Raw genomic sequence first — 23,683 nt, forward strand, 5'->3', positions numbered from 1 at the left:
ACTCCCATGTAGTCAACTGCGCTGGACCCAGTGGCTTAAAACTCACGCCAGGCGTGTGTGTGTGCGTGCCCAAGATCCCAAGAGGAGAATGGAGGAGAAGGGACTGTGGCATGGCCATCCCCCCTGGGGGGTTGATTTCTCGCTTTCTGTCTCTCTGTCTGTCTGGTGAGCACACACGCCCTATAGCAAAAACCTCTTCAAAAATTTTTTTGCCAGAGGGTGTATGTGCTTGAGAGAGAGAGAGAGAGAGAGAGAGAGAGAAAGAGAAACAGAAATAAAAAATGAGAAACCCTCAGGATTTTGGGCATGTGGACACACTCACCTGGTGTGTTTCTCAAACCACCAGTTTTGGGACTTGAATCATGCAGTTGGCCACGTGGAATTCACATTTTGGACTGGTCCAAACTTTTGTGTGTATGTACACACACACACACACACACACACACACACACAGTATGAGTATATTTTAAAATAATGAATAAAAAGCATAGTATAGTTGGACCAGCAGATGGCATAGTGGTTATGTCACTGGACACCCACATGGCAGACTGCAATTTGAGTTCCAGATCTGGGACTCACATCAGGTGCATGTACATGTGTGACCACAATCCTAAGAGGAGAATGGAGGAGAAGAGACTGTGGCATGGCCATTCCTCCTAGAGAGTGATTTCTCGCTTTCTGTCTCTGTCTCTCCAGCGAGTGCACATGCCCTATAGTATAAATCTCTCTTAAAAAAAAAAAGTATAGTAAATACATAAACCAATAACAAGTTGTTTATTACCATTATCAAGTATAATGTGCTGTTTATAATCACATGTGCTATATTTTTATACAACTGGCTACACACTGGTTTTGTATCAGCACCACCACACATATGAGTCATACATTGCTCTTTGCCATACAAAGGCTATGACAACCCTAAGTGAGAAGAATTTTTCAGCTTCATCATAATCTCATGGGACCAACGTTGTATTTACAGGCTGTTATTGACCAAAATGTCATTGTGTGGCATCTGGCTGTCTAAGTCTAAGGTTTATAAACTTTAGATTACCATACGAATTATGGTAATAATTTCATGAACAATTTGTTCATGAACAAATTGTTAATTCTTGTCATTATTAGCATTATCATTACTACTTCTAATATGACTATTATTGCTAAATAAATTAGTATTATATCTGAGTCAGAACTGTAAGATTCATTTAGCCTATTCCCACTAAATTATGGCCATCAAAAACTGTCATAACCAGGAAGCAGGACACTGATATGATTCAAGTCATTACCCGTATATTGAGATTATGATGGCATAATCTAGCTTTTTCTTTTTATTAAAAGAATTAGTTAATTTATTATTATTATAAGGAGCAGTTATTTATTTATTTATTTTTTTGGAGAGGTTTTCGCTATAGGGCGCATGTGCTCACCAGACAGACAGAGACAGAGAGACAGAAAGCGAGAAATTACCCCCCAGGGGGGATGGTCACGCCACAATCCCTTCTCCTCCATTCTCCTCTCGGGATCTTGGGCATGCACGCACACGTGCCCGGCATGAGTTTTAAGCCACCGGGTCTGGGACGTGAACCGCAGTCGACTACGTGGGAGTCCAGCGACATAGCCATTACGCTAACTGCTGGTTCCCAGGAGCAGTAGTATTTTTAATTTGCTACAGGGCACATGTGCTCACCAGAGAGAGACAGAGAGAGAGAGGTAAAATGAGAAAGTAATCCACCAGGTATAGGACTTGAATCACTGTCAGCCATGTGGAAGTATAAATCCTTAACCACCTTGCCACCTGCTGGCCCTACTCCAGTCTTTATCTACCAAAGGAATAAATGTAGAGTTTATACCAGTTAGGGGTCTCAGATACCATTTTTAGAAGGATCATGATTGTAACTACAAGTATTTATAGAGTAAAAACCATGTGCATGATATTGCCAAGAGCTGTCCTCTACTCCTGCTCTGAGCTTGTAGGTCATTTTGGAATGGCTAATTTATTTGTCTATCCACCCACCATCTATTCGCCTATCTATTTATGCACTTACAGAACACACCCTATGTGCCAGGCCCTGATGATAAAACAGAAATGAATCCCGGTCTCTGTTCTCGAAAGGCTAAGTTTTGAATATGTCCTCCAAAATTTGTGGGTTGGAAACTGAATCCCCAGTGCAACAGTGTTTAGGTGGGACCTTTAAAAAGTGATTAGGTTATTAATGAATTAATGCTGTTATTGTGGGAGTAAGCTCCTGACAAATGAATGAGTCCGGTTCCCTTCCCCTTTCTCTCTTATCCTTCCACCTTCCGTTCCAAAATGACAGCAAGAAGGCCTTTGCCAGATGCAAGAATTTCAACCATGGCCTTCAGTACTGAAAGAAATTAATTTGTTCTCTTTATAAAGTACCTAGTCTATGGTGTTCTATTATAGTAACACAAAACCAACTACAACAAACTGATAACAGTACAATGTAATATATGCAGGAGAAGAAATATAATTCAAGGGTCAAACCACAGAAAAGGGAATACATAACTGCTTAGAGCTTAGAAAGGGCTTCTGAAAATTGTTTAAGTTTTGGCAGTGACAAGCTGACAAGATAGAGTCACATGTAAAGATACAGAGACACAAACATACGAATATATTCTCCCATTCTGAGGGCTGTTGGTTCATTCTAATTACTATTCTTTTGCTGTGCGAAGCTCTTTAACCTTATGTAATCTCACTTGTCTATTTTTGGGATTATTGCTTGTACTTTGGGGGTCTTAATTAAGAAATCTTTGCCTATTCTGATGTCGCCAAGAGCTATCCCTGTGTTTTATAGCAGTAGTTTTTTTAGTTTGAATTCTTAGGTTTAGATCTTTGATTCATTCAGAGTAGATTCTTTTTCTTTTTTCTTTTTTTTCCCCCAGAGAGAGAGATTTTTGCTATAGAACATGTGCATTCACTGGAGAGACAGAGACACAGAAAGTGAGAAGTCTCACCCCATAGTGGGTATGACTGTGCCACAATCCCTTCTCCTCCATTTTCCTCTCAGGATTTTGGGCACACATGCACATGTGCCTGGCATGAGTTTTTAAGCCACCTGCTTCGGAACTCAAACTGCGGTTGGCTCCGTGGGAGTCCAGCAATGTAACCACTACTCCATCTGCTAGTCCCTGGAATTTATTATCGTTAGTGGTGAGAGATAGGAGTCCAGTTTAATCTCTCTGCAGGTGGATATACAGCTTTTCTAGCACCATTTTCTAAACAGACTTTCTTTTCTCCACTGGATCGTCTGGTGCCCTTTGTCAAAAATCAGTTGGTTGTATGTTTTGGGGGTTATTTTTGGGGTCTCTGTTCTGTTCCATTGGTCTACATGCCTGTTTTTGTGCCAGTACCATGCTATTTGATTATCACAGCTTTGTAATATATTATGGGGTCAGATACCTCCTACTCCACTCTTCTTGTGCAGTATTGCTTTGACAATATGGGTTCTTTTATGATTCTATAAAGATTTAAAATTTTTTTTCTAAATATTTGAAGAATGTCTCTGGTAATTTGATTGGGATTGCTTTGAATATGTTGATTAATTTGGGTAGAATTAACATTTTGTTTATATTAAGTCTTCCTATCCAGAGATGTCTTTCCACTTTTTTTGTGTCATTTTCAATTTCTTTCTAAAATTTTTCATAGTTTTTCTTGTAAAGGTCTTTGACTCCTTTGGTTAGGTTTATACCTAGGTATCTTATCCCTTCTGTAGTATTGTAAATAGGATAGATTTCTTCAATTCTGCCTCAGTCTGCTTGTTCTTGGTGTACAGAAATGTTAGAGATTTTTGTATGTTGATTTTGTATCCTGCCATTTTACTGTATTCATTTGGTACATTGTAGCAATACACAGTGGTTAAATGTAAAAAAATAAGTTAATTTAAAAAAGACACAATTGTGGAGTTTTGGGGGGAACAACAAATAGTACTGTAGGACTCCAGGATACAGAATGGAAGAAGAAAATAATGGATCAATATGCAAGGGTAGTACTGGCTTTGACTACTGCCAGATATAACTGGGGAGGTGAAGTATATGCTAGTTATTCACTAATTTATTCATCTCCAAAGGATAGGAGAATGCTCAGTCCGAAAAATGCATGCACATCTATGTTTATTGTAGCATTATTCACAATTGGTAAGACATGGAACCAAGCCAAATATTAATAAATAGATGAATGGATTGGAAAAGTGTGGCACATATGTTCTATGGAATACTACTCAGTCATTAAAACAATAAGACCCTGACATTTAATAGAAAGTGGACAGGTATGGAAGATTTGCTCCTGAGTGAAGCAAGCCAGGCTATGAAAGAGAGACATTGTATATCTCCATTAAACATATACTGACTGTCTGCACTCTGTGGTGGGAACAGAGGTTGGAGGACATTGAAACATTGAAAATGGTTACAGATTCTGGAGACAATATGGGAGGAGGGTGAGAGAAGACAGAGAGTGTAGGTAAGGGATTTAAGAAGGAAAGTAGGCAGGACTCTTATGGGACACAAAAATGGGTTATTATTGACTGATGATAATGTATTTACCATCCTCAACTGGACTGGTGTGAAGTGTGTTCATGTTGGGTAAATTCAACTTACAACCAAAGTGACATAGTGATTAAATGTACAAAAATAAAAAATAATAAAAATATAAAAAACAGAAGAAACTGAAATAAAAATTGGGTCCAGCAGATGGCATAGCAGTTATGTCACTGGACTCCCAAATGACTGACTGCAGTTTGAGTCTCAGACCCAGCTTGAAAGCCTCACTAGGCATGTGTGCATGCCTGCCCAAGATCTCGGGAGGAGAATGGAAAAGGGATTACAGTGTGGTCATTCCCCCCACAGGATGTGGGGTGGGACTTCTTTCTTTCCTTCTCTGTCTCTTTCCGACAAGGCAAAAACTATAAAAATTTATCAATACTTGCTTTATTGCCCAAAATAAGATTTTTTGATATAATTACCTTGAGATCAAGCTTACTTTTTCTTGCCTTCTTGATCTATCAGCTGCTGAAGAGGTATATTGGAATCTCCCACTATCATGATTGATATGTAAATTTATTCTTATAGCTTTCCCAAATTAAATTTGCTTTATATATTTTGAAAAAAAATTATTCATTCAACAATATTTAATGAGTGCCCATTTAGTCCAGGCACTGTTTTAGGCACTTGAAATAGATTAATGAACAAAACAAGCAAGAGTCCCTTATAAGGATCCTTACAGAGCTTGTATCTAATGGATGGAGACAGATAACAAACCATAAACATAACAATAATTTATAATTTACATTAAGTAAATTATAAAATATGCTATATGGGGGTAAGTGCTGTGGGAAAAAGATGAGATGATCAGGATAAAGGAGTCAAGAGTGATGAGGGGTTGCAGTTAACAAAGGGGTCATCAGAGGAGGATTTATTGAGAAGGTGACATCTGAGCAGAGAACCAAGCCATGGGACTGTTGGAGGGAAGAAATTCCAGATAGAGAGCAAAGCCTGTGTATCTGAGGCAATAGTACAGAACAGAGCTGGAGAGGAACCATGGAAGTCATTGGCTTGGGGATCACAAGTTTTAAACAAAAGAGTGGCATGGTCTGGTTAGTGTTTATAATTTTTTTTAAAAGTTATTTATTTCTTCTTTTTCTGAGAGAGGCACCCCAACAGTCTTCACACTGTGATCCAAACCCAGGCTCAGCCCACCCAGACCACAGGCATACGAGGGTCTGGCATGCTCAGTGAAGCCCCAAGAAGCAAACCTGGGACATTTCTATGTAGGACTAGTGGTGTTACTGCTGTGCCAGCATCTAGTGTCTGGCCCCTGGTTTCTGATTTAAATCAATCACTCTGGAGCGTCATTTGATGATAGACTATTGAGGGGTCAAGGCAGAGCAATCTAATCAGAAGGATATCGTGACTATCCATGTAAAGGAGGCCAGTGGTTCAGACTGAGGTAGTTGTTGCACAACAGGTAAGATACAGTGAGTTCCTGGGCATATTTTGACATTAGAGCCAACTGTGAATTTTCTTTTTCTTTTTCTTTTTTTGATAATTTTGGCCTGAGTGGATTATGTGGCAGGTAGCCAGTGAAGTAGATTTGGGGTGGGGTTGAGATTGAGAGTCCAGTCTATTAAGATAATCCAGTGTCAACTAAAACATTGAAAATGGAGATATAGCAGAAAGGAAAGATTTAAGAGGTATTTGGAAAACTTACAGGATTTGTTCATTTTTCAATATGGGAAGTGAAGGGAGAGGAAGAGTCTAGATAACCCCCCAGGTCAGGTTCTGGCTAGGTGACTGTGTATCATTCACTGAAGTAGAGAACATGGAAGGAGAAGATGGTTTTTGGTGGTTTCAGATACTGATCATGATGGCAACACTTGGGAAGATTTTCCACTAACTGTGAGCAGAGATGGACTCACCTAATGGTAAAATCAGACTTCTCTTTAATAGAAATCGCTCAAAATAAGAACACAGACATTTGTGCTCTCTACATTGATTAAAGAACCAGGTCTATACAAAAAAGAATACTGTGATCTGCTCTGTGAGAATGTCCCTTCCTCTTTCTGTCCCTTTCTTCCTTCATTCCCTCTCTCCCTTCTATCTCTTCTTCTTCTTTTTCCTTATCATGGCTCCCACCGGCAGGCATCTCAGATCTTCAACAACATGCACAAAGAATCATCATCATTTTTTGTAAGTTTATTTATTTATTATATGAGAGAAAGAGAGAGAGACAGCACCTGAAACAGGGTCTGGATACCATAATCCATCTGTGGCTTCGGTCAGCCCCTGATTGGGGGCATGCATGTGCCCAGAGTACTGAGGGAGGTGTCCAGATGTGAATCTGAACCCTCCCCCATGGGTCAGCCTTGTAGAACATCACAGTTCACGGCTGTATGCCCTCTAGCCCTAGACTATCTTCCTGTCCTTTACTCTCTGGCAACCATTCTGTACACAGATGCGTCAGCAAGTCCTAGAGGATAAGTTGGGTAGGAGGCAGAACAGGGATGATGAAGGACATAGAATTTTCTGAGCATCTTATAGGTGCAGAGAAAGGACAAGGAAGAGGAGGAACATGTAAAAAAAATAAATAAATGAAAATAAAGATTCTGAGATATAATTTTTAGTTCAGAGATGGAAACGGGAAGTGATTGGGAGAAAAGATGGCGCTGTTTCATTGCAAAAGTGTAACTAGGTAAACTGGTTGAACCTGAAATGGGACTGGTGTATGTCAACCTGCCCTGAACTGGAGCTGTGTGACAGGGTTTTGGCCATTACACGGCTGGGAAGACAGTAGTGTCACAGATGATTTGCATGTGCCTTTTGTCAACATACACTGATTTTGAACTAGTCTCACTTTGCCTGAAATAAATAAAAAAAGTCTGTATAAAGATACAGAACCAGGAAAGAAATAGCATCTAGATGATGTGGAACTAAAAATCATCACTTTTTTTGTTGTTGTTTCTACTAGACCTACAAAAACATGACGGAATCTCTCTGATATTATCAACAGTGTGATTTCTGTAATATAGATGCAGAAAAACAGTAAAATAAATTTAAAAAACGGGGCCAGCAGATGGTGTAATGGCTATGTCACTGGACTCTCATGTAGTCATCTGTGATTTGAGTCCCGGATTCGGTGGCTTAAAAAAAAAAAAAAAAAAAAAGACAATAAGATGATAAGATGTGTTGAAAAGGGAAAAGGGCAAGATGAGGGAGGACTGTTAGGAAATTAAATATGCAATGACATAATTAGAGTCTTTATTGCAAGCATAAAAAACAGAAGCAATGTTATACACTATTAAATTAATATTATTGAAAATAAACTTAAAAAGCTCTCCCAGAATGTAAAGGAAAAGGACTAAGGGATAAACATGAGAGAGAACATAATAAACATGAGGCATCCTTTAGCTACATTTCTGAATCAGGACACTGAAGTGGGGAGAAAGGTCCAGTCAAGCAAAGAGAGTCCAACAGAACAATTCTAAAGACAGAGTTCTGAGAAATGAAAGCCTTAGGACCCTACAGAAACACACAATGCCCAAGATTTAAGTTAATCACAATTTTAGTTTAACTGCATAAATTCATGGAATTTTATCACCTCAATGAGAGGCTGGTCTTACCCCTGGTAAAGAGGATGGAAAGGGGCCTTCAAGGGAGGAGCATAGAAGATGACCCTGAGCAGTCAGTGTTAGACTGTCTCTAACTCTCAAGGGAAGAGTAGCGAATGAGTAAAATAAGCTTGTTCCACATGAAAGAGCAAAGAGAAAAATGTAATAAGGACAGGATGACCGGGCCTTCTTATGATGGTCAGATACTTAGAGATACATGAAGATAGGCCAGCAGATGGCATGGAGGTTAAGGCAGTTGGATCCCAAATGGCTGACTGCGTGGTTTGAGACTTGGTTTTAGTTTAACTGCATAAATTCATGGAATTTTATCACCTCAATGAGAGGCTGGTCTTACCCCTGGTAAAGAGGATGAAAGGGGCCTTCAAGGGAGGAGCATAGAAGATGACCCTGAGCAGTCAGTGTTAGACTGTCTCTAACTCTCAAGGGAAGAGTAGCGAATGAGTAAAATAAGCTTGTTCCACATGAAAGAGCAAAGAGAAAAATGTAATAAGGACAGGATGACCGGGCCTTCTTATGATGGTCAGATACTTAGAGATACATGAAGATAGGCCAGCAGATGGCATGGAGGTTAAGGCAGTTGGATCCCAAATGGCTGACTGCGTGGTTTGAGACTTGGACTCAGCAGCTTTGAAAAACATACCGGATGTGTGTGTATGTGTGCCAAAAATCTTGAACAGAGAATGAAGAGATTGTGGCATGGCCATTCCCCTGGGGGAGGGGGGAGTGCTTTCTCATTTTCCCTCTCTCTCTCTCTCTCTCTCTCTCTGTGTGTGTGTGTCTTGGGGCTCTCTCTGAAGAGCACATGTGCTCCATAGCTTAAACTGAAAAACAAAAGCAAAAACAAAACATAGGGAAGTCCATGAAATGAGATAAGATTTGTTTAGGAAATGAGGCTTCAATAACTTTTTGACAGATAATGCTATAAGACAAAATAAAACAAAAACAAGTAAACAAAAAGAAAATTGGTATAACCTTGCAACCATTTGTCTCCACACTTCATTTCCTTTGGTTTTTGAGGATCGAAGGGAAGTGAATAGGAGAGGAAAGGGAAGTAGAGAAAAAGGGAGAGACTACAAAGAGGAAGAAAGGAGAGGTGTTCCGGGGGTTCCAGGCTCAGTGAGAGGAAGGAACCCTGACCTGAAGCTGAGCATGTGCGCTTAGCTGGGGGAGCAGAGCCTCAACCTTTGGTACTGTTTCTGATGATGGGGAGGCCCCGGAAAATCAAAACATGATTCTCAGATCTTGATTGTGAGCCTGCTGGGTCACTGGAAAGGAGCTGTTCCCACTCATTCTAAGTTCTCTGCAGGCAGGAAAGAGGGACGGGACTTACCTGGGCAGAGGTGCTATGCAGCTTCAGCAGCCCATTCTCTAGCCGCTCCATTTTGGATTTGAGCTCTTTCTCATTCTTGTGTAACAAACTCTGGTAGAGTCTGATGAACTCCAGAAAGGATTTGGGAGTTGTGTAGTTGTAACGCTGCTCATTGCTCAGATAAGACTGGGATGTTTGGTTGACACTTGTGTGGACAAAGGCCATGAACTTGCTAATTGACTGCTTCACTGTGGGCTAAAACCAAAGAGCAGCAAAGCGGTCATCTCACCACCATGGCTGGATCTGACTGCCCATCCCACCCTTCCCTTCGCCATAGGAAAAGCTGGGCTTCAGCAACTCTATCCAAGCTAAACTTCAACCCTGACACGCTGAATATGGAATTCCTTGTACCCTGATGTGGGGAGGCCCTTGAGGGGTGTCCCCCTTTCCTTCTCACCTCTATGTTCTCTGTGTTCTGCAAGAAGCGGAGGCTGACAGACTCCAGTGCCTGCTGAGGCCACTTGTGGAACCAGTCAATGGCAGTGCAGTTCACGATGGCCGGGAACTTCCTGCTGCGGACCCTCAACTTGTTCCCCACAGGGGAGAAACACAGAGTCACCTGAGAAGTCAGAAGGGTGGGGCAAATCACAAAGGTGTACGAAAAATACTCAGAGAAGCAGGATGGCCTTGGGTTCTTGAACTTGCAGAAAATTGAGAAGCACCTTTAACAGACACCAATCTGTAAACAATAGCCAGACTTCCTCACCAACAGATAGAGAACACAGGGACTGCAAGGTGAGAGGGAGGCTACACAACTGTGTTTACCTTCAGTTGTCGTCGAACCCGATCTATAAAGAACTTCCAGCAGTTCTCTCTATTGTCAACCAGACCTTGGCTCTTGACTTCGTTCCTCACATTGTTTATGATGTTTTCGACTTCATCATCTGAGTAGAGATCTGGGATCTCTCCTGGAAAAAGATGGGGCACAGTTGGGCAGCTTTGTAATCTTACTAAATGATACCATCAGACATGGGAAGTTATCTTATCTTGCAAGACAGTTCCTTTGTTTTTTAGCCCATATTCCACCTCTCTTACTGGTGCAACTGAATGGATGCTATACCACCTCCAAAACCAGAGTAGAAGAATATTATACACCAATGAATGGAACAAGGCATAAGGTGCCCTCCTTTCTGGGTGGGCAACTGGTAGCATGAGAGCCTTCAATTGTCTTTTTTTCTTTTGCTTAACACATTTATTTACTACTGTATTTTGGGCCTTTCTGAAAATTATGCCTCTAAGGAGCTTAATATTTAGCAGGAAATAGAACATATATCTAAAGTAACAATAAGACTGGATGAAAGGTTATTGGAAACATAGAGATAAGTCCATGTATTTAAAAAGAGTGAGCTTTCACTCTTAATCTTCCATAAAGAAGGGGAGAGAACAGTGATGGCTTCAAAGAATTTAGCATATAATAAGCATAACACCTTGAATCAATAGGGAAAAGAGAAATTGTTCAATACATGGTATTAGGAAAACTAGGAGCTAAATGAAATTATGGTTGGATCTTTATCTTGCACTGTATGTAAGAGTAACTTCCAAATGGACCAATGATTTAACTATTAAAAACCCCACAAAAATAATAGAAAAAAATGTTGGGAACACTTTTATAACTTATGCATAGAAAAGAACTTAATAACTATAACTTGAACCCAGCATACTTTAAAATAAAAAATTATGGTGCATAAAAATTGGTAAATTTAACTATATAAAAATATTTTTTGGGACCTGGCAGGTGATCCGGTGGACTCCCAAATGGCAGACTATGGTTCAAGTCCTGGACCTGGTGGCTTACTTTCTAATTTTCTCTCTATCTTTGTGACTAAACTTTTTAAAAAAATAATATATAAAATAGTTTTTTTAAAAGAAGTATATAGTCTTTTTAAAATTAATTATTTTATTTTATTTTATTTTATTTTATTTTATTTTATTTATTCATTCATTTATTTTAACTTGACCAGAGAGAGAAAGAGAAAGCAAGCTTCCAGGTCCAGGACTTGAACCATGGTCGGCCATGTGGGAGTGTCCAGCACCTTAATCACCACGCCACCTGCTGATCCCTATAAATTTGTTTTTAAAAAACAATTTTTTTTGGCACAGTGAAAACACTATAAGCAGAGTATAAAAACAGTAACAACAAAACCCTAAAGAACCTATTGTGATTCTATACAACAAGCTCTGATGAACTCCAGAGAGGATTCCTGATTATAGTTGAGTGGTCCCCTTTTCATAAAAAAGACTATATTATTTCTTTAATTTATTTGTTATTATTATTCTTTTAATTTGACTAGAGAGAGACAGATAGAGAAAGGAAAAATGAGAAAGCAAGCCACCAGGTCTGGGACTTGTACCACGCCTTAACCACCACATTACCTGTCGGTCCCAGTTCATTTCTCTAATATGTAAAGAAACTTTCTTGTTTTTCCATTTTAATTTTATTATTTTTTTTTATACATTCGATCACTATACATCATTTGGCTTGAGGAAAGAATTTATCCAACATGAAATATACCTCAGACTAGTTCAGTTGAGAATACTATACACATTATCATCAACAGGTAATAATCCATTATGTGTCCCACAAGTGTCTTATCTCTCTGTTTCCCTCCCTAATTTCCTTCCCTATACTCTTCCCTATACTCCTTCCCTATACTGTCTCCCATGTCCATAACTGTTTTCAATGCTTTTATGTCCTTCAGCCTTTCAGTTTCTACCATAAAGTGTGGACAGTTGGTGTATAATAAGTGGATACACACAATATCTTTTTTTCACAGCCTGCCTTGCTTCCCTCAGCAATAAATCTTCCATATTTGACCACTTTCTATCAAATGCCAGGGTCTTATTTTTTTATGGCTCATTATTTATTCCATAAAGTATATGTGCCATACATTTTCAATCCATTCATCTGTTTGTGGACATTTGGGTTGGTTTCATGTCTTAGCAATAATGAATAATGCTACAATGAACATTTATGTGCAAGTGCTTTTTTTTTTTTTGAGAGATTTTTGCTGTAGGATGTGTGCTCTTGCCAGAGAGACAGAGAGACAGAGAGATAGAAAGCAAGAAATAACCCCCTGGGGGGATGGCCACGCCGCAATCCCTTTTCCTCCATTCTCCTCTCGGGATCTTGGGCACACATGTACATGCGCCTGGTATGAGTCTAAGTCACTGGGTCTGGGACCCAAACCGTGGTCGACTACATGAAAGTCCAGTGACATAGCCATTACGCTAACTGCTGGTCCCTGTAAGTGCTTTTCTAACTGAGTATTCTCCTGTCCTTTGGGTAGATAACCAGGAGTGGGATTGGTAGATCATATGGTAGTTCTATTTGTAGGTCTTTGAGGAACCTCTGTATTGTTTGTCACAGTGGCTGTCCAATTTACAGTCCCACCAACAGTGTAAGAGAGTTCCCTTGTCACCACAGCTCTGCTAACACTTACCTTTTGTATTTTTAATCTTTGCCATTCTGACAGAGGTTAGGTGGTATCTCCTTGGGGTTTTAATCTGCATCTCCTTTATGATGAAGGATGTTGAGCCTTTTTGCATATGCTTTTTGGCTGTTTGTATGTCTTCCTTAGAGAGTTTTTTTGTTCAGCTCATTTTGCCATCTTTTAATTGGGTTAATCATTTTTTGGGGTAAGTCACTTGATTTCCCTGTGCTTTCTGGTTATCAGTCCCTTATCTGAGGCATAGTTTATAAAAATATTCTCCCTTTCTGAGAGTTTCGATTCACAATAATTACTGTGTCCTTGGCTGTGCAGAAACTTTGTAAAGAAGCTCTCTACAGATAAAAGATCAATAATTCAGGACCAGCAGATGGTGTATCAGTTATGTTACATGACTGACTGAAGTTCGAGTCCTGGACCCTGTGACTTGAAAATCATGTCTGGTGAGTATGTGTATGCCCAAGATCCCAGGAGGAGATTGGAGAAGGGACCGTGGCATCTCTATCTCCCCTGAGGGTGATTTTTCACTCTCCCTCTCACCGTATCTGTCTCCATCTCTCTCCAGTGAGCGTACCCATGTAAGGCAAAAATCTTATAAAAAAGATCAATAATTCAATAGGAGGGATGGAGTGAAGAATATGAAAAACAAGTTTACAGTAAAGTAAATAGAAAGGTCTTTTAAACATATGAACAGATACTTGTAATAAAAAATGTGCATGAAACAGTGCTTTGTTATTTTTCTTGTTTGTACAAATTATATTAGCAAACATATGAACAGATGCTTAACCTGTCATAATAATAGAAATGTTCACTAAAATTATGCCTAGTTATTCTTTTTTACCAGACTGGCAAAATTCAGGAAGTTGTATAAAACTCTATATTAATGAGGCAGTGTATAAGAGTAAAATTATATGCTCATTTCACTAATGAATTAAAATTCAAAAAATACCAATTAAATGCATAAAAATAAATATATAATGACTACAGAGATTTTCTTTCCCTTGGATATGCAAGGATGGTTGGTTAAATAACAGAAAAAAACTATGCAAATAATCACTAAGTTAGTAGATTAAAGAAGTGAAACAAGGGGGCAAGCAGGTGGCATAGTGGTTAAAGCACTGGACCTTTCCACATGGCTGATCACTGTTTGAGTCCTGGACTTGGTGGCTTGCTTTCTCCCTTGTCCTCTCTCTCTCTGTGTTTCTCTCTGGTCAAGTTAAAATAAATCAATGACTAGATTAAATTAAAATAAATAATTCTTTAAAAACAAGAAATGAAACAATATAATCATCTAACTAGATGCATAACACTTATAAAAACTGTTAGCAAAATCAGAATAAATGGAATTTATCCTAATCTGATAATAGATATCTACCAGAAATCCAAAATAAATATCATATCTAATAGTAAAATACTAAATTATTTCCTTTCAAATTAAGAACAGGATATACATGATTGCTATCATGTCTTTTATTCAACATTATGTATTATATATTTACATAGTCCCAAACTATATAAAAAGTTAATGAAAATATAAACAAATAGCTAAAGACACAATGACATCAAGATTCTTTTTAAAGATTTGGAGAGGTTTTTTTTTTAATTTTTTTCCCTATAGGGCGCGTGCGCTCGCCAGACAGACACAGAGAGACATAGAGACAGAAAGCGAGAAATCACCCCCCAGGGGGGATGGTCACACCACAATCCCTTCTCGTCCATTCTCCTCTCAGGATCTTGGGCACGCACGCACACACGCCCGGCTGAGTTTTAAACCACTGGGTCCGGGACGTGAACTGCGGTCGACTACGTGGGAGTCCAGCGACATAGCCATTACGCTAACTGCTGGTTCCCCTGGTTCCCTCTTTTAAAAGATTTGACCAGTGGGTAAGTAGGCTCACTAGAGAGAGATGGAACTTGAGAGACTGAGCGAGGGAAAGTGAGAAAGCACCAGAGAGATTGAGCGAGGGAAAGTGAGAAAGCAGCCTCCAGGGGGATGACCACACGTCAATCCTTTCTCCTTCATTTCCTTTTGGGATTTTGGGCACACACACATGTACCCAGCATGTTTCTCAAGTCACCAGGTCCAGGACTTGAAATGTACAGTCATCCATGTAGGACCCAGCTGCCCTAACCACCATGCTATTGGCTGGCCTCCAAATCCAATTTTCTATGTAGAAATCTAAGGAAATATTTACATAAACAATGAGGATTCAAAAGAGGAGTTGTTTTCTTCCTTTCTGTCTCTCTGTCTCTTTCTGTCTTTCTGGCGAGCACATGTGCCCTTAAGAACAAAAATCTCTTTTTCTAAAAAAAAAAAAAAAGACCCAAAGGGCAAATTATAAACAGGCAATTTATAGAAGAGAGTAAGAATAGCCAATAAACACTTGAAAAGGTGTAAAAAAGAAAACGAAAACAGTGATATTTAATTTCATTCCCAATGGTAAAAATGAACATGTCGGGGCCAGCAGGTGATGTGCTGGTTGGGATGCTAGACTCCCACATGGCCAACTGTGGTTGGAGTCCTAGACCTGACAGCTTGCTTTCTCATTTCCCTTTCTCTCATTGTCTTGCTCTGGTCAAACTAAAAATAATAGCACTAATAATGATGATGATGAATAAAATAAATAAAATTATTATTAGAAAAATTATCAGAGAAACCAAGTGTGGATAAGATTAGGAGGAAACAGAAATCAAATTTGTATAACTACTCTGGAGAGTAATTTGGCATTTTTTAGTGATGTTGAAATGTACATACAGACAACCTAGTAATAATCTGGGTTTAGACATCTATTATAAGAAAAATTTGCATATGATTAATATTAAATTCCTATTTTGCATCACTGTTCATTATATATGGGTGTTTGTTATATTGCTTTCTATAATGTTAAAAATATTTTTTATGGGGACCAGCAGTTAGCGTAACGGCTATGTTGCTGAACTCCTATGTAGTTGACCGTGTCGAGTCCTGGACCCAGTGGCTTAAACTCATGCTGGGTGCGTGTGCGTGCATGCCCAAGATCCCGAGAGGAGAATGGAGGAGAAGGGATTGTGGTGTGGCCACCCTCCCCAGGGGGTGATTTTTTGCTTTCTGTCTCTCTGTGTCTTTCTGGTGAGCGCATGTGTCCTATAGCAAAAACCTCTCCAAAAAAAAAAATATTTTTTATGCTGGCAAGACTTTGGTGAAAAGTGAATTCTCTACACTGTTGGTAGAAATGTAAATTAGAACAACCTCTGTGGATGATATGGAATTTCCTTAGAAACCTACAAATAGAACTACCATATGACCCAGTAATTTCATTTTTAGGTATCTACCCAGAGGATAGGAAAACCCGCAGTTGGAAAATACTTGCACATCTGTGTTTATTGCAGCACTATTATTATTATTATCATTAACGTAATTATTTAATTTTTTAAAGAGAGATTTTTGCAATAGGGCTCATGTGCTCAGACAGAGAGATAGAAAGTGAGAAATCACTCCCCCTCCGCCCCCCAGGAGAAGGGCCATGCTGCAATCCCTTCTCCTTTGTTCTCCTCTATGGAGTTTGAGCACACAGACACATGAATCCAGCATGAGTTTTAAGTCACTGGGTCTGGGACTTGAACAGCAATCGACTCTGTGAAAGTCCAGTTATGTAATCATACACCATCTGCTGGTCCCTATTTTATTTAATTATTAATTATTATTATTATTTTAAAGTTTGACTCAGGAGGGGGAGTGAGAAAGCAAGCCATCAGGTCTGGGATTCAAACTATGGTTGGCCATGTGGGAGTCCAGTGCCTTAGCAACCTTGGCACCTGCTGGCCTCTATTGCAGCATTATTCACAATTGTTAGGACATGTAATCAACCCAAATGTCCAAAAATAGATGAGTGGATTGAAAAAATATGACATATATACTCTATGGAATACTCAGCTATAAAAAAGTAATGAGACTCAGTAATCAAACTGACATTTGATACAAAGTGGACAAATATGAAAGATTTAATGCTAAGCAAAGCAAGCTAGACTATGAAAGACAGACTTTGTATTTCCCTGATCAAGGTATACCAAATGGCTGCGCTCTATAACAGAAACTGAAATAGTAGAAGGTACAGTAGGAGGGAGAGCAACTGTAGGTTCTAGAAATAGTATGGGGTGGGGGAGTGGGGGTGGTAATAGAGGGTGAGTAATAGGCACAGGGAGGAAGAGGATCCGGAAAAAAACAAACAATACAATTAATTGGCACAGAAATAAGTTATTTGCTGATGATTATGTATATGGTAATGTCTTTGCTTTGACTGATGTGCACTGTATTCATGCTGGGAAAAACCATGTTGCACACTGTAAAGATGTACAGTGATTAAATGTAAATTTTAAAAAAAGAGTATAAAATATTTTGCAAAGGCATATAGACCATCATAAAAGGGAAAAGTAAATGTGAGTGAGAAAATCTGAAGTTTTATCCTTTTGAGAATTTTGTTGGGAGAAAGATTCTAGAGTTGTTGTTCATCATTTCAAGTCAAAGAAAATTAACTTTAACAATTCTAAGACAGAGAAAATGGGCTATATTATAAAGTAGAGAAGAGGGAGAGTAAGAAATTGGAATGAAGAGATGGGATAGAGAAAAATTCTCTCTTAGGAACAAGGGTGGGTTCCTAGCCCAGATAGGCGAGTCGGCCTTGTAAAGGTGAAATGGGGGTATTGGAGGAAAGGAGAAAACTACCAAGATCTGGAGACAGGCTGTGAGGTATGAAGGTAGTTGTGAGGCACACACTAAGTAACGCATTTTCTCAAGGAAAGCAATGAGAATAGGATGATAAGAATGAAGGCAAGACTGTATAGCTAAAAAGTTGAGAACTTTTTAGTTCAGTTTGGTATGATGAAAAGTGAATGCGGTTCACACCAGTATATTTTATGGGTATCAGGAAAGGACATCTTTGGGACCAGCAGTTAGCATAATGGCTATGTCGCTGGACTCCCATGCAGTTGACCGCGGTTCGAGTCCCAGACCCAGTGGCTTAAACTCACGCTGGGTGCGTGTGTGTGCATGCCCAAGATCCTGAGAGGAGAATGGAGGACAAGGGATTGCGGTGTGGCCATCCCCCCCTGCCCGGGGGGTGATTTCTCACTTTCTATCTCTCTGTCTCTCTCTCTGTCTTACTGGTGAGTGCATGCACCCTATAGCAAAAACCTCTCCAAAAAAAAGAAAAAGAAAAAGAAAAGGACATATTTCATATTTCCAGAACAAGTCTTTAGATAGGTGCTGAGGCAGATTGGACCTGGAAGCACATACAAGCTCCCCTTTAAAGGTCTCCACACCCATTTGCTTCTTCCTTCTTCCATCACCAGCACAGACCTGCTAGCATCATAGAAATAATGAAGATGACTGAAGCCACTAGGGCCACTACGCTCTTCTTACTTCCTCGAGGACTTGGGTGAGATCCTCAACGTGGGTGGTTTGGCAAAAGTTCTGTACCTAATCAATGCTGGGTGCTATGAGTCTCTCAGTTCTTGAAGCTGCTATACTTTCTTTAACTACTGCATCTGGAGAAAAATTGTGCCAAATTTCCAACAAGTTCTAGCCTTCATAGTGTGACAGCAAAAAGCCAGCCAGGAGTCTACTAAGAGTTCTATACTAATTAGCCTTAATCATTTATAAGGTCAAAATGAAAAAATGAATTATCATGAAAGCGATCAATTACTTTCTTCCCTAATTGTACCAGCTTGATTTAATTTTCATCCTTTAAGATATTTAATAGCATGCATTTAAAAAACACAGTACTTATCAAAATCAAGGTCACACTAATGAAATAACTCATGTCAGATGCTTTCAATAAAAATAAGGGTCAGAGAAAACTGCTAGGAAAATAAAATGAGAGTTAGAATGTGTTGGGAGTTTAAGTAATATTTAATGACACTGACAATTATGTAAAGTTCAAGTTTTATTGTCCATAAAGTTTAATTGGCCACAACCACACTCATTCCTTTTGTGTTGTCAATGGCTATTTAATAATACAATGACAGAACTGAGTAGTTGTGACAGAGACTGTATGATTTGCAAAGCCTAAATATTTACTTTCTAACCCTTTATAGAAAAATTTTGCTGACTTTGGCTTATTTATTAATGACAAGATGTTGAAAGCACTCAGGTCATTCAGAGACCTTTTCCATGCTCATATGATGGTGGTATCTGTCTTAAGATCCCAAGAACCTATAAGAATAAGACCACCAGGTAGAATATCTGAGCTAAACATCTCTGAATTGAGAGCGATTTTTGCATTGTCAGATTTGTTCCTCCACTTTCTATTGACAATATTCCTGTCGCTTATTGAGTGACGTAGGTGGTCATGTTGAAAGCAGGAAACTGAACTGCTGGCAGGGATTCTGTGGTGTGAACAGAGGCAGAGGCTATTTAAATATTTGAAAAGTTTCTTCTTTTTAAAAAAGAATTATTTATTTAATTTTATTCATTATTATTTTTTAAATTTGCTATAGGGCCTGTGTGCTCACCAGAGAGAGACAGAGAGAGAAAGCTAGAAAGCAAGCTTACCAGACCTGGCACTTGAACTATGGTCGACCATGTGGAAGTCAGTACCTCGACCGCCATGCTACCTGCTGGTGCCAAAAAGTTTCTTCTTGAGACCTAAAGTTGGGAAACTCATTTCTATAGAGCTCGAAGAAACTCTTTTCTATATATACCTAAAGTTGGGAAACTCTTTTCTATATAACGCTTTTCTATGTATCTCCAAGTATGTATCTTCTATATACTTGCAGACTTCAGGTTGTCATTAAAACATTCTACTGTTTTGTAAGCCAGACTAACTTTCATCTTCTTTACATGAGGTTGGGACTCCTCAGAGGCCAAAATTACTTAGGAGGAAGAGATTCTGATGGCTTAACATGATTCAGTTATTTGAAGTTTGGTGACAGACAAGGACAAAGCTAAGCCAGTCTTCTAGGTTAGTCTTTAAGGAAACAGGATTCTATATGGCTAATCATGGTTCCAGTCCCAGTCTTGGTGGCTTGAAAACATGCTGGTTGCACGTGTGTGTGTATGTGTGTGTCTCAAATCCCAGGGCTCATTTCAATGACCTCACTCTTCTGTCCTTGAACTGTGCCTTCCCCTTGGATGACTCTGATTGCAGGGAGTATTTACTAGAGACACTGAAATGCAGACCAGCTCTTACCAGATGCCAGGAGATCATTGACGAGCACAAGGAACCTCTCATCAGCCACTTGGGCATCAGTCATGAGAAACACTGTGCTGAGATTCTTCACTCCGGCTTTCAGACACAGACTGGCCAGGTCCACCTGTGGGAGCAATCCATGTCAGAAATCTGTGAGAAGAAGGCCTCCTCTATAGACACCCCAGCCTACTCTTTAGGAATGGAACTATTTCTTATCTGCTTTCACAGGAAATGAAGCAAGATGGCTCTGAGAGGCAGAAAGGAGGCTATGGATAGACATAAAAACCTGCCCAGGCTCAGAGCCCAATAGAAGTGGGCACATAAAACCATATGGTGATGAGCTCCAATTCATACAATCACGTGGCCCCATGCTAGCTTCTGGAGCCCCTTCCTTGCACGAAGAGATTACAACTTTCCAAAGACCAGAGGTGAGTCCCCTGTCATCTATTTACTATGTCATCACACAAGTTAATAACCTACTCGAGAAGGCAAGAGATATCTCTTGGTCTTGACAGAAGAGTCATGTACTTGGAGTTACTGGCCTGGCAGATGGATATACCTTATGCTAGCAGAGTCTTCTGTTCTTATGACTAGTACAGCAGAAGACTTTCCTTGAAAAATATATATTGAGGGGCCAGCAGATGGCATAGTGGTTAAGGTGCTGGACTCCCACATGGCTAACTGTGGTTGCATCTCAAACCCGGCAGCGTGAAACTCACACTGGACATGTGTGCATGCATACCCAAAATCCCAAGAGGAGAATGGAAGAGAAGGGATTGTGGTGTGAGTATCCCCCCTGGGAGGTGATTTCTTGCTTTCTGTCTCTGTTTTGCAGTGAGCTTACATGCCATATAACAAAAATCTCTCTCTCATTAAAATAAAAAGAAAAACACATACCGAGGAACACACGTAATCACTTGTAGGAAATTACATCCATTCAAAACAGTAGATGGATGAAGTCCTGGGCTAGAATGGCAAGCTCTGAATTTATCCAGCTTAGTCAGTCTTGGTTCCTTGGCCATATCGACCTCACGACACAAGACGCAGACATCAGAAAGTATCTTGTTCTCTCTCTCACATCACTCAGGTAGTCCCTAATAGCCTCATACATTCCTTTATTACAGAGCTATCTTAGTACCAAAATAATTTCTCTTTAGAGATGACAATCATCCTTTTAGACTGATGATTCTCATCCTATGCTTTTATGGAATGATCTAAGACAGTGTTTCATATTTCTCATTAGAATCAATTGGGGAATACTTTGAAAAATTTGATGCCCACGCCATTCTCCAAAGTGGGTAAATAAGAATATCTAGGGGTGGGACACAGGCATCCCTGTTATGTGAAGATCCCCAGTGATTCCTGTAGATAGCCAAGGTTGAGAACTGCTGTCAGATCATTCTGTAAATATGTAATTCCTATCACACTACCACATCTTGTCTTTTTTCAAAGCATGAAAGGACTTCACGTGAATCTCAGGGAAGACCTTAGATCAGCCAGGTGCTGAGAGGACAAGCTGTGGTTTCAGAGCAGAAATGAGCCCCTGCGCCTCCCATCACTGGCTGAGACAGTGTGGGGACAGGTGGGTAGGAAGTGCTCAGTGCTGGCTGGTGTTCTTCCAGGGGCAAGAGCAGCGCCCTGATGGAATGCATGCCTCAAATTCCTACCATGACTCTGTTGTGGCCATGAGTAATAGGCAGGACAGGATGAAATGACCTTCGAAGGATGAATGCACTTCCTTCACTTTCCAGAACATGCACCAGGCCTCCTAAGTGCCTGCTGTCTGAAATCAGGAAATGTCATTGAGGGTCCCAGGGGGCAGTGGGTACTGAACCTGTCTCTTAAAATATGAACGTCTATGCAGCTTGGGCAGGCCATCAGGATTCCTCGTAAGTCTACCACAGCTGCTAGCAAGCTATGTGCTGAATTGGATATGGATGCATTTCTGATTTGGGTGAGCGCAGAGGCCCCACAGTTATAACAGAGGGCAGCTGAGGCATCACAATGGCAGGCCTTGAAAGGTAACTGTTTTCAACCTGAGTCTAATAAGAAAAGAACCACTCATGAGTCTAAGTAGTCAATGGATGAACAATTAAGGGGAGGTTCTGGGCAGGGGAACTGGGAAACTAATAAAGGATGACAGGAAGTCGTGGGCGGTTGGAGAGTGGCTGAGTCTTCTCCCCACAGCTGACCTTCTTACCTTGAAGTCTGGGATCTGGTAGCCTTTGCGCAGTGTGATCTGGAACACGTCCATGGAGCTGATGAAAGCAGCTAGCCTTGTCAGACTCTGTTTGCCGCTCCCACCTACACCAACCAACAGAGCATTTCCCCGTGGGGACTCCAAGATGCGATTGATATGGCAGCTGAAGAGGAGGAAGCAGAGGCCTGTTACTTTGATCAGACCGTCCGCTATGAGGAGCATGTATAATGGTCTGAGTGAGAAGAGGAGCCTTCCTGGAGGCACGTCATAGTCTGCGCTGTGGGAAACCTTAATTAGATTGTCCCCAAACCTGGCCTCACCTTCTCGCCCGAGTGGACTGAGGTTGCCTCTGCTCTGCCTTAAGCTATGACTTCCAGTGAACCAGTGACAGTATGGGAGGAGCTGCTGCAGGCAGGCAGGACTGGAGGGGTGCGAGATAGCAATGGGGAGGGGACCCTGCTCCCTGGACACACCTCCCTCTGCCACTCCTTCACTCCTCACTTCACTTCTTTCAGGCAAGCAGAAGGAACAGGGAAAAGAGAAAAGTAGAAAATACATAATGAGAAACTAAAGAAAAATCAGAGAAAGGCAAAGGATAGGGCAGGAACGGAACAGTCTGTTCCTCTTTGGAAAGAAAAACAAAATTAGTCCACAGGATTAGAACAGAGAGCCCTGACCTGGTGTTTCCCTCCTTTACTCCTTCCTGGACACCAATATCCTCTTGGATTCTTACCATCAACCTACAAGACACCTGCATCCTTGGCTTCTGGGTTCTTCCCTTCAGTGTGACTTCTCGCCACTCTCAGTGCTGGTCTTCTTGTGGGGGAATGTTCCAGGCCTCTTGCTGGGCTCAGACCATCCCTTCCAAACAAACCACTCTTCCTCCCTCTCCAGGCCTTTCTTGAATGCAACCCTCTATTAGGCTATTCTTTAATTGTTTTCTCAGGATGAATTCTTAAAAGTAAAATTGCTGAGTCAAATAGCTAGACAGGATTTTTTAATTGTTGCTGGTTTTTGCTGTAGGGCACATACACTCGCCAGAGAGAGATGAGAAATCACTCCAGCTCCCAATAGTGGATGTTCACATGGCAATCTCTTTTCTTCCTGTCTCCTCTAAGGATTTTGGACACGCAGGCATACACACCCAGTGAGATTCTGAAGCGGCTGGATCTGGGACTTGAATGCGCAATTGGTCACGTGGGATCTAGTGCCATAACCTCCATATCATTTGCTGGCCCATAATACCGTTTCTTCCTTTTATTTTTTTTTTAAGAGAGAGAGATTTTTGCAATAGAGTGTGTGAGCTCACCAGAGATATAGACAGAAACAGAGAGACAGAAAGTGAGAAATCACACCCTGGGGGG

General features: G+C 40.4%; 1 protein-coding gene across 1 annotated transcript in view; it reads right to left on the bottom strand.

The window, feature by feature from the left end:
* DNAH9 (dynein axonemal heavy chain 9) overlaps positions 1-23,683 on the bottom strand; it is a gene marked incomplete at its 5' end in the record, with an annotated part of 330,910 nt that overhangs the window by 140,381 nt on the left and 166,846 nt on the right. The window contains 5 exon segments of the mRNA XM_014590899.1: positions 9,469-9,702; positions 9,905-10,066; positions 10,273-10,415; positions 20,120-20,243; positions 22,320-22,482. Coding sequence (XP_014446385.1) covers positions 9,469-9,702; positions 9,905-10,066; positions 10,273-10,415; positions 20,120-20,243; positions 22,320-22,482 — 826 coding nt within the window.

Source organism: Tupaia chinensis, unplaced genomic scaffold (assembly GCF_000334495.1).
Source record: "Tupaia chinensis unplaced genomic scaffold, TupChi_1.0 Scaffold000495_1, whole genome shotgun sequence".
NCBI classification, from domain to species: Eukaryota; Metazoa; Chordata; class Mammalia; order Scandentia; family Tupaiidae; genus Tupaia; species Tupaia belangeri.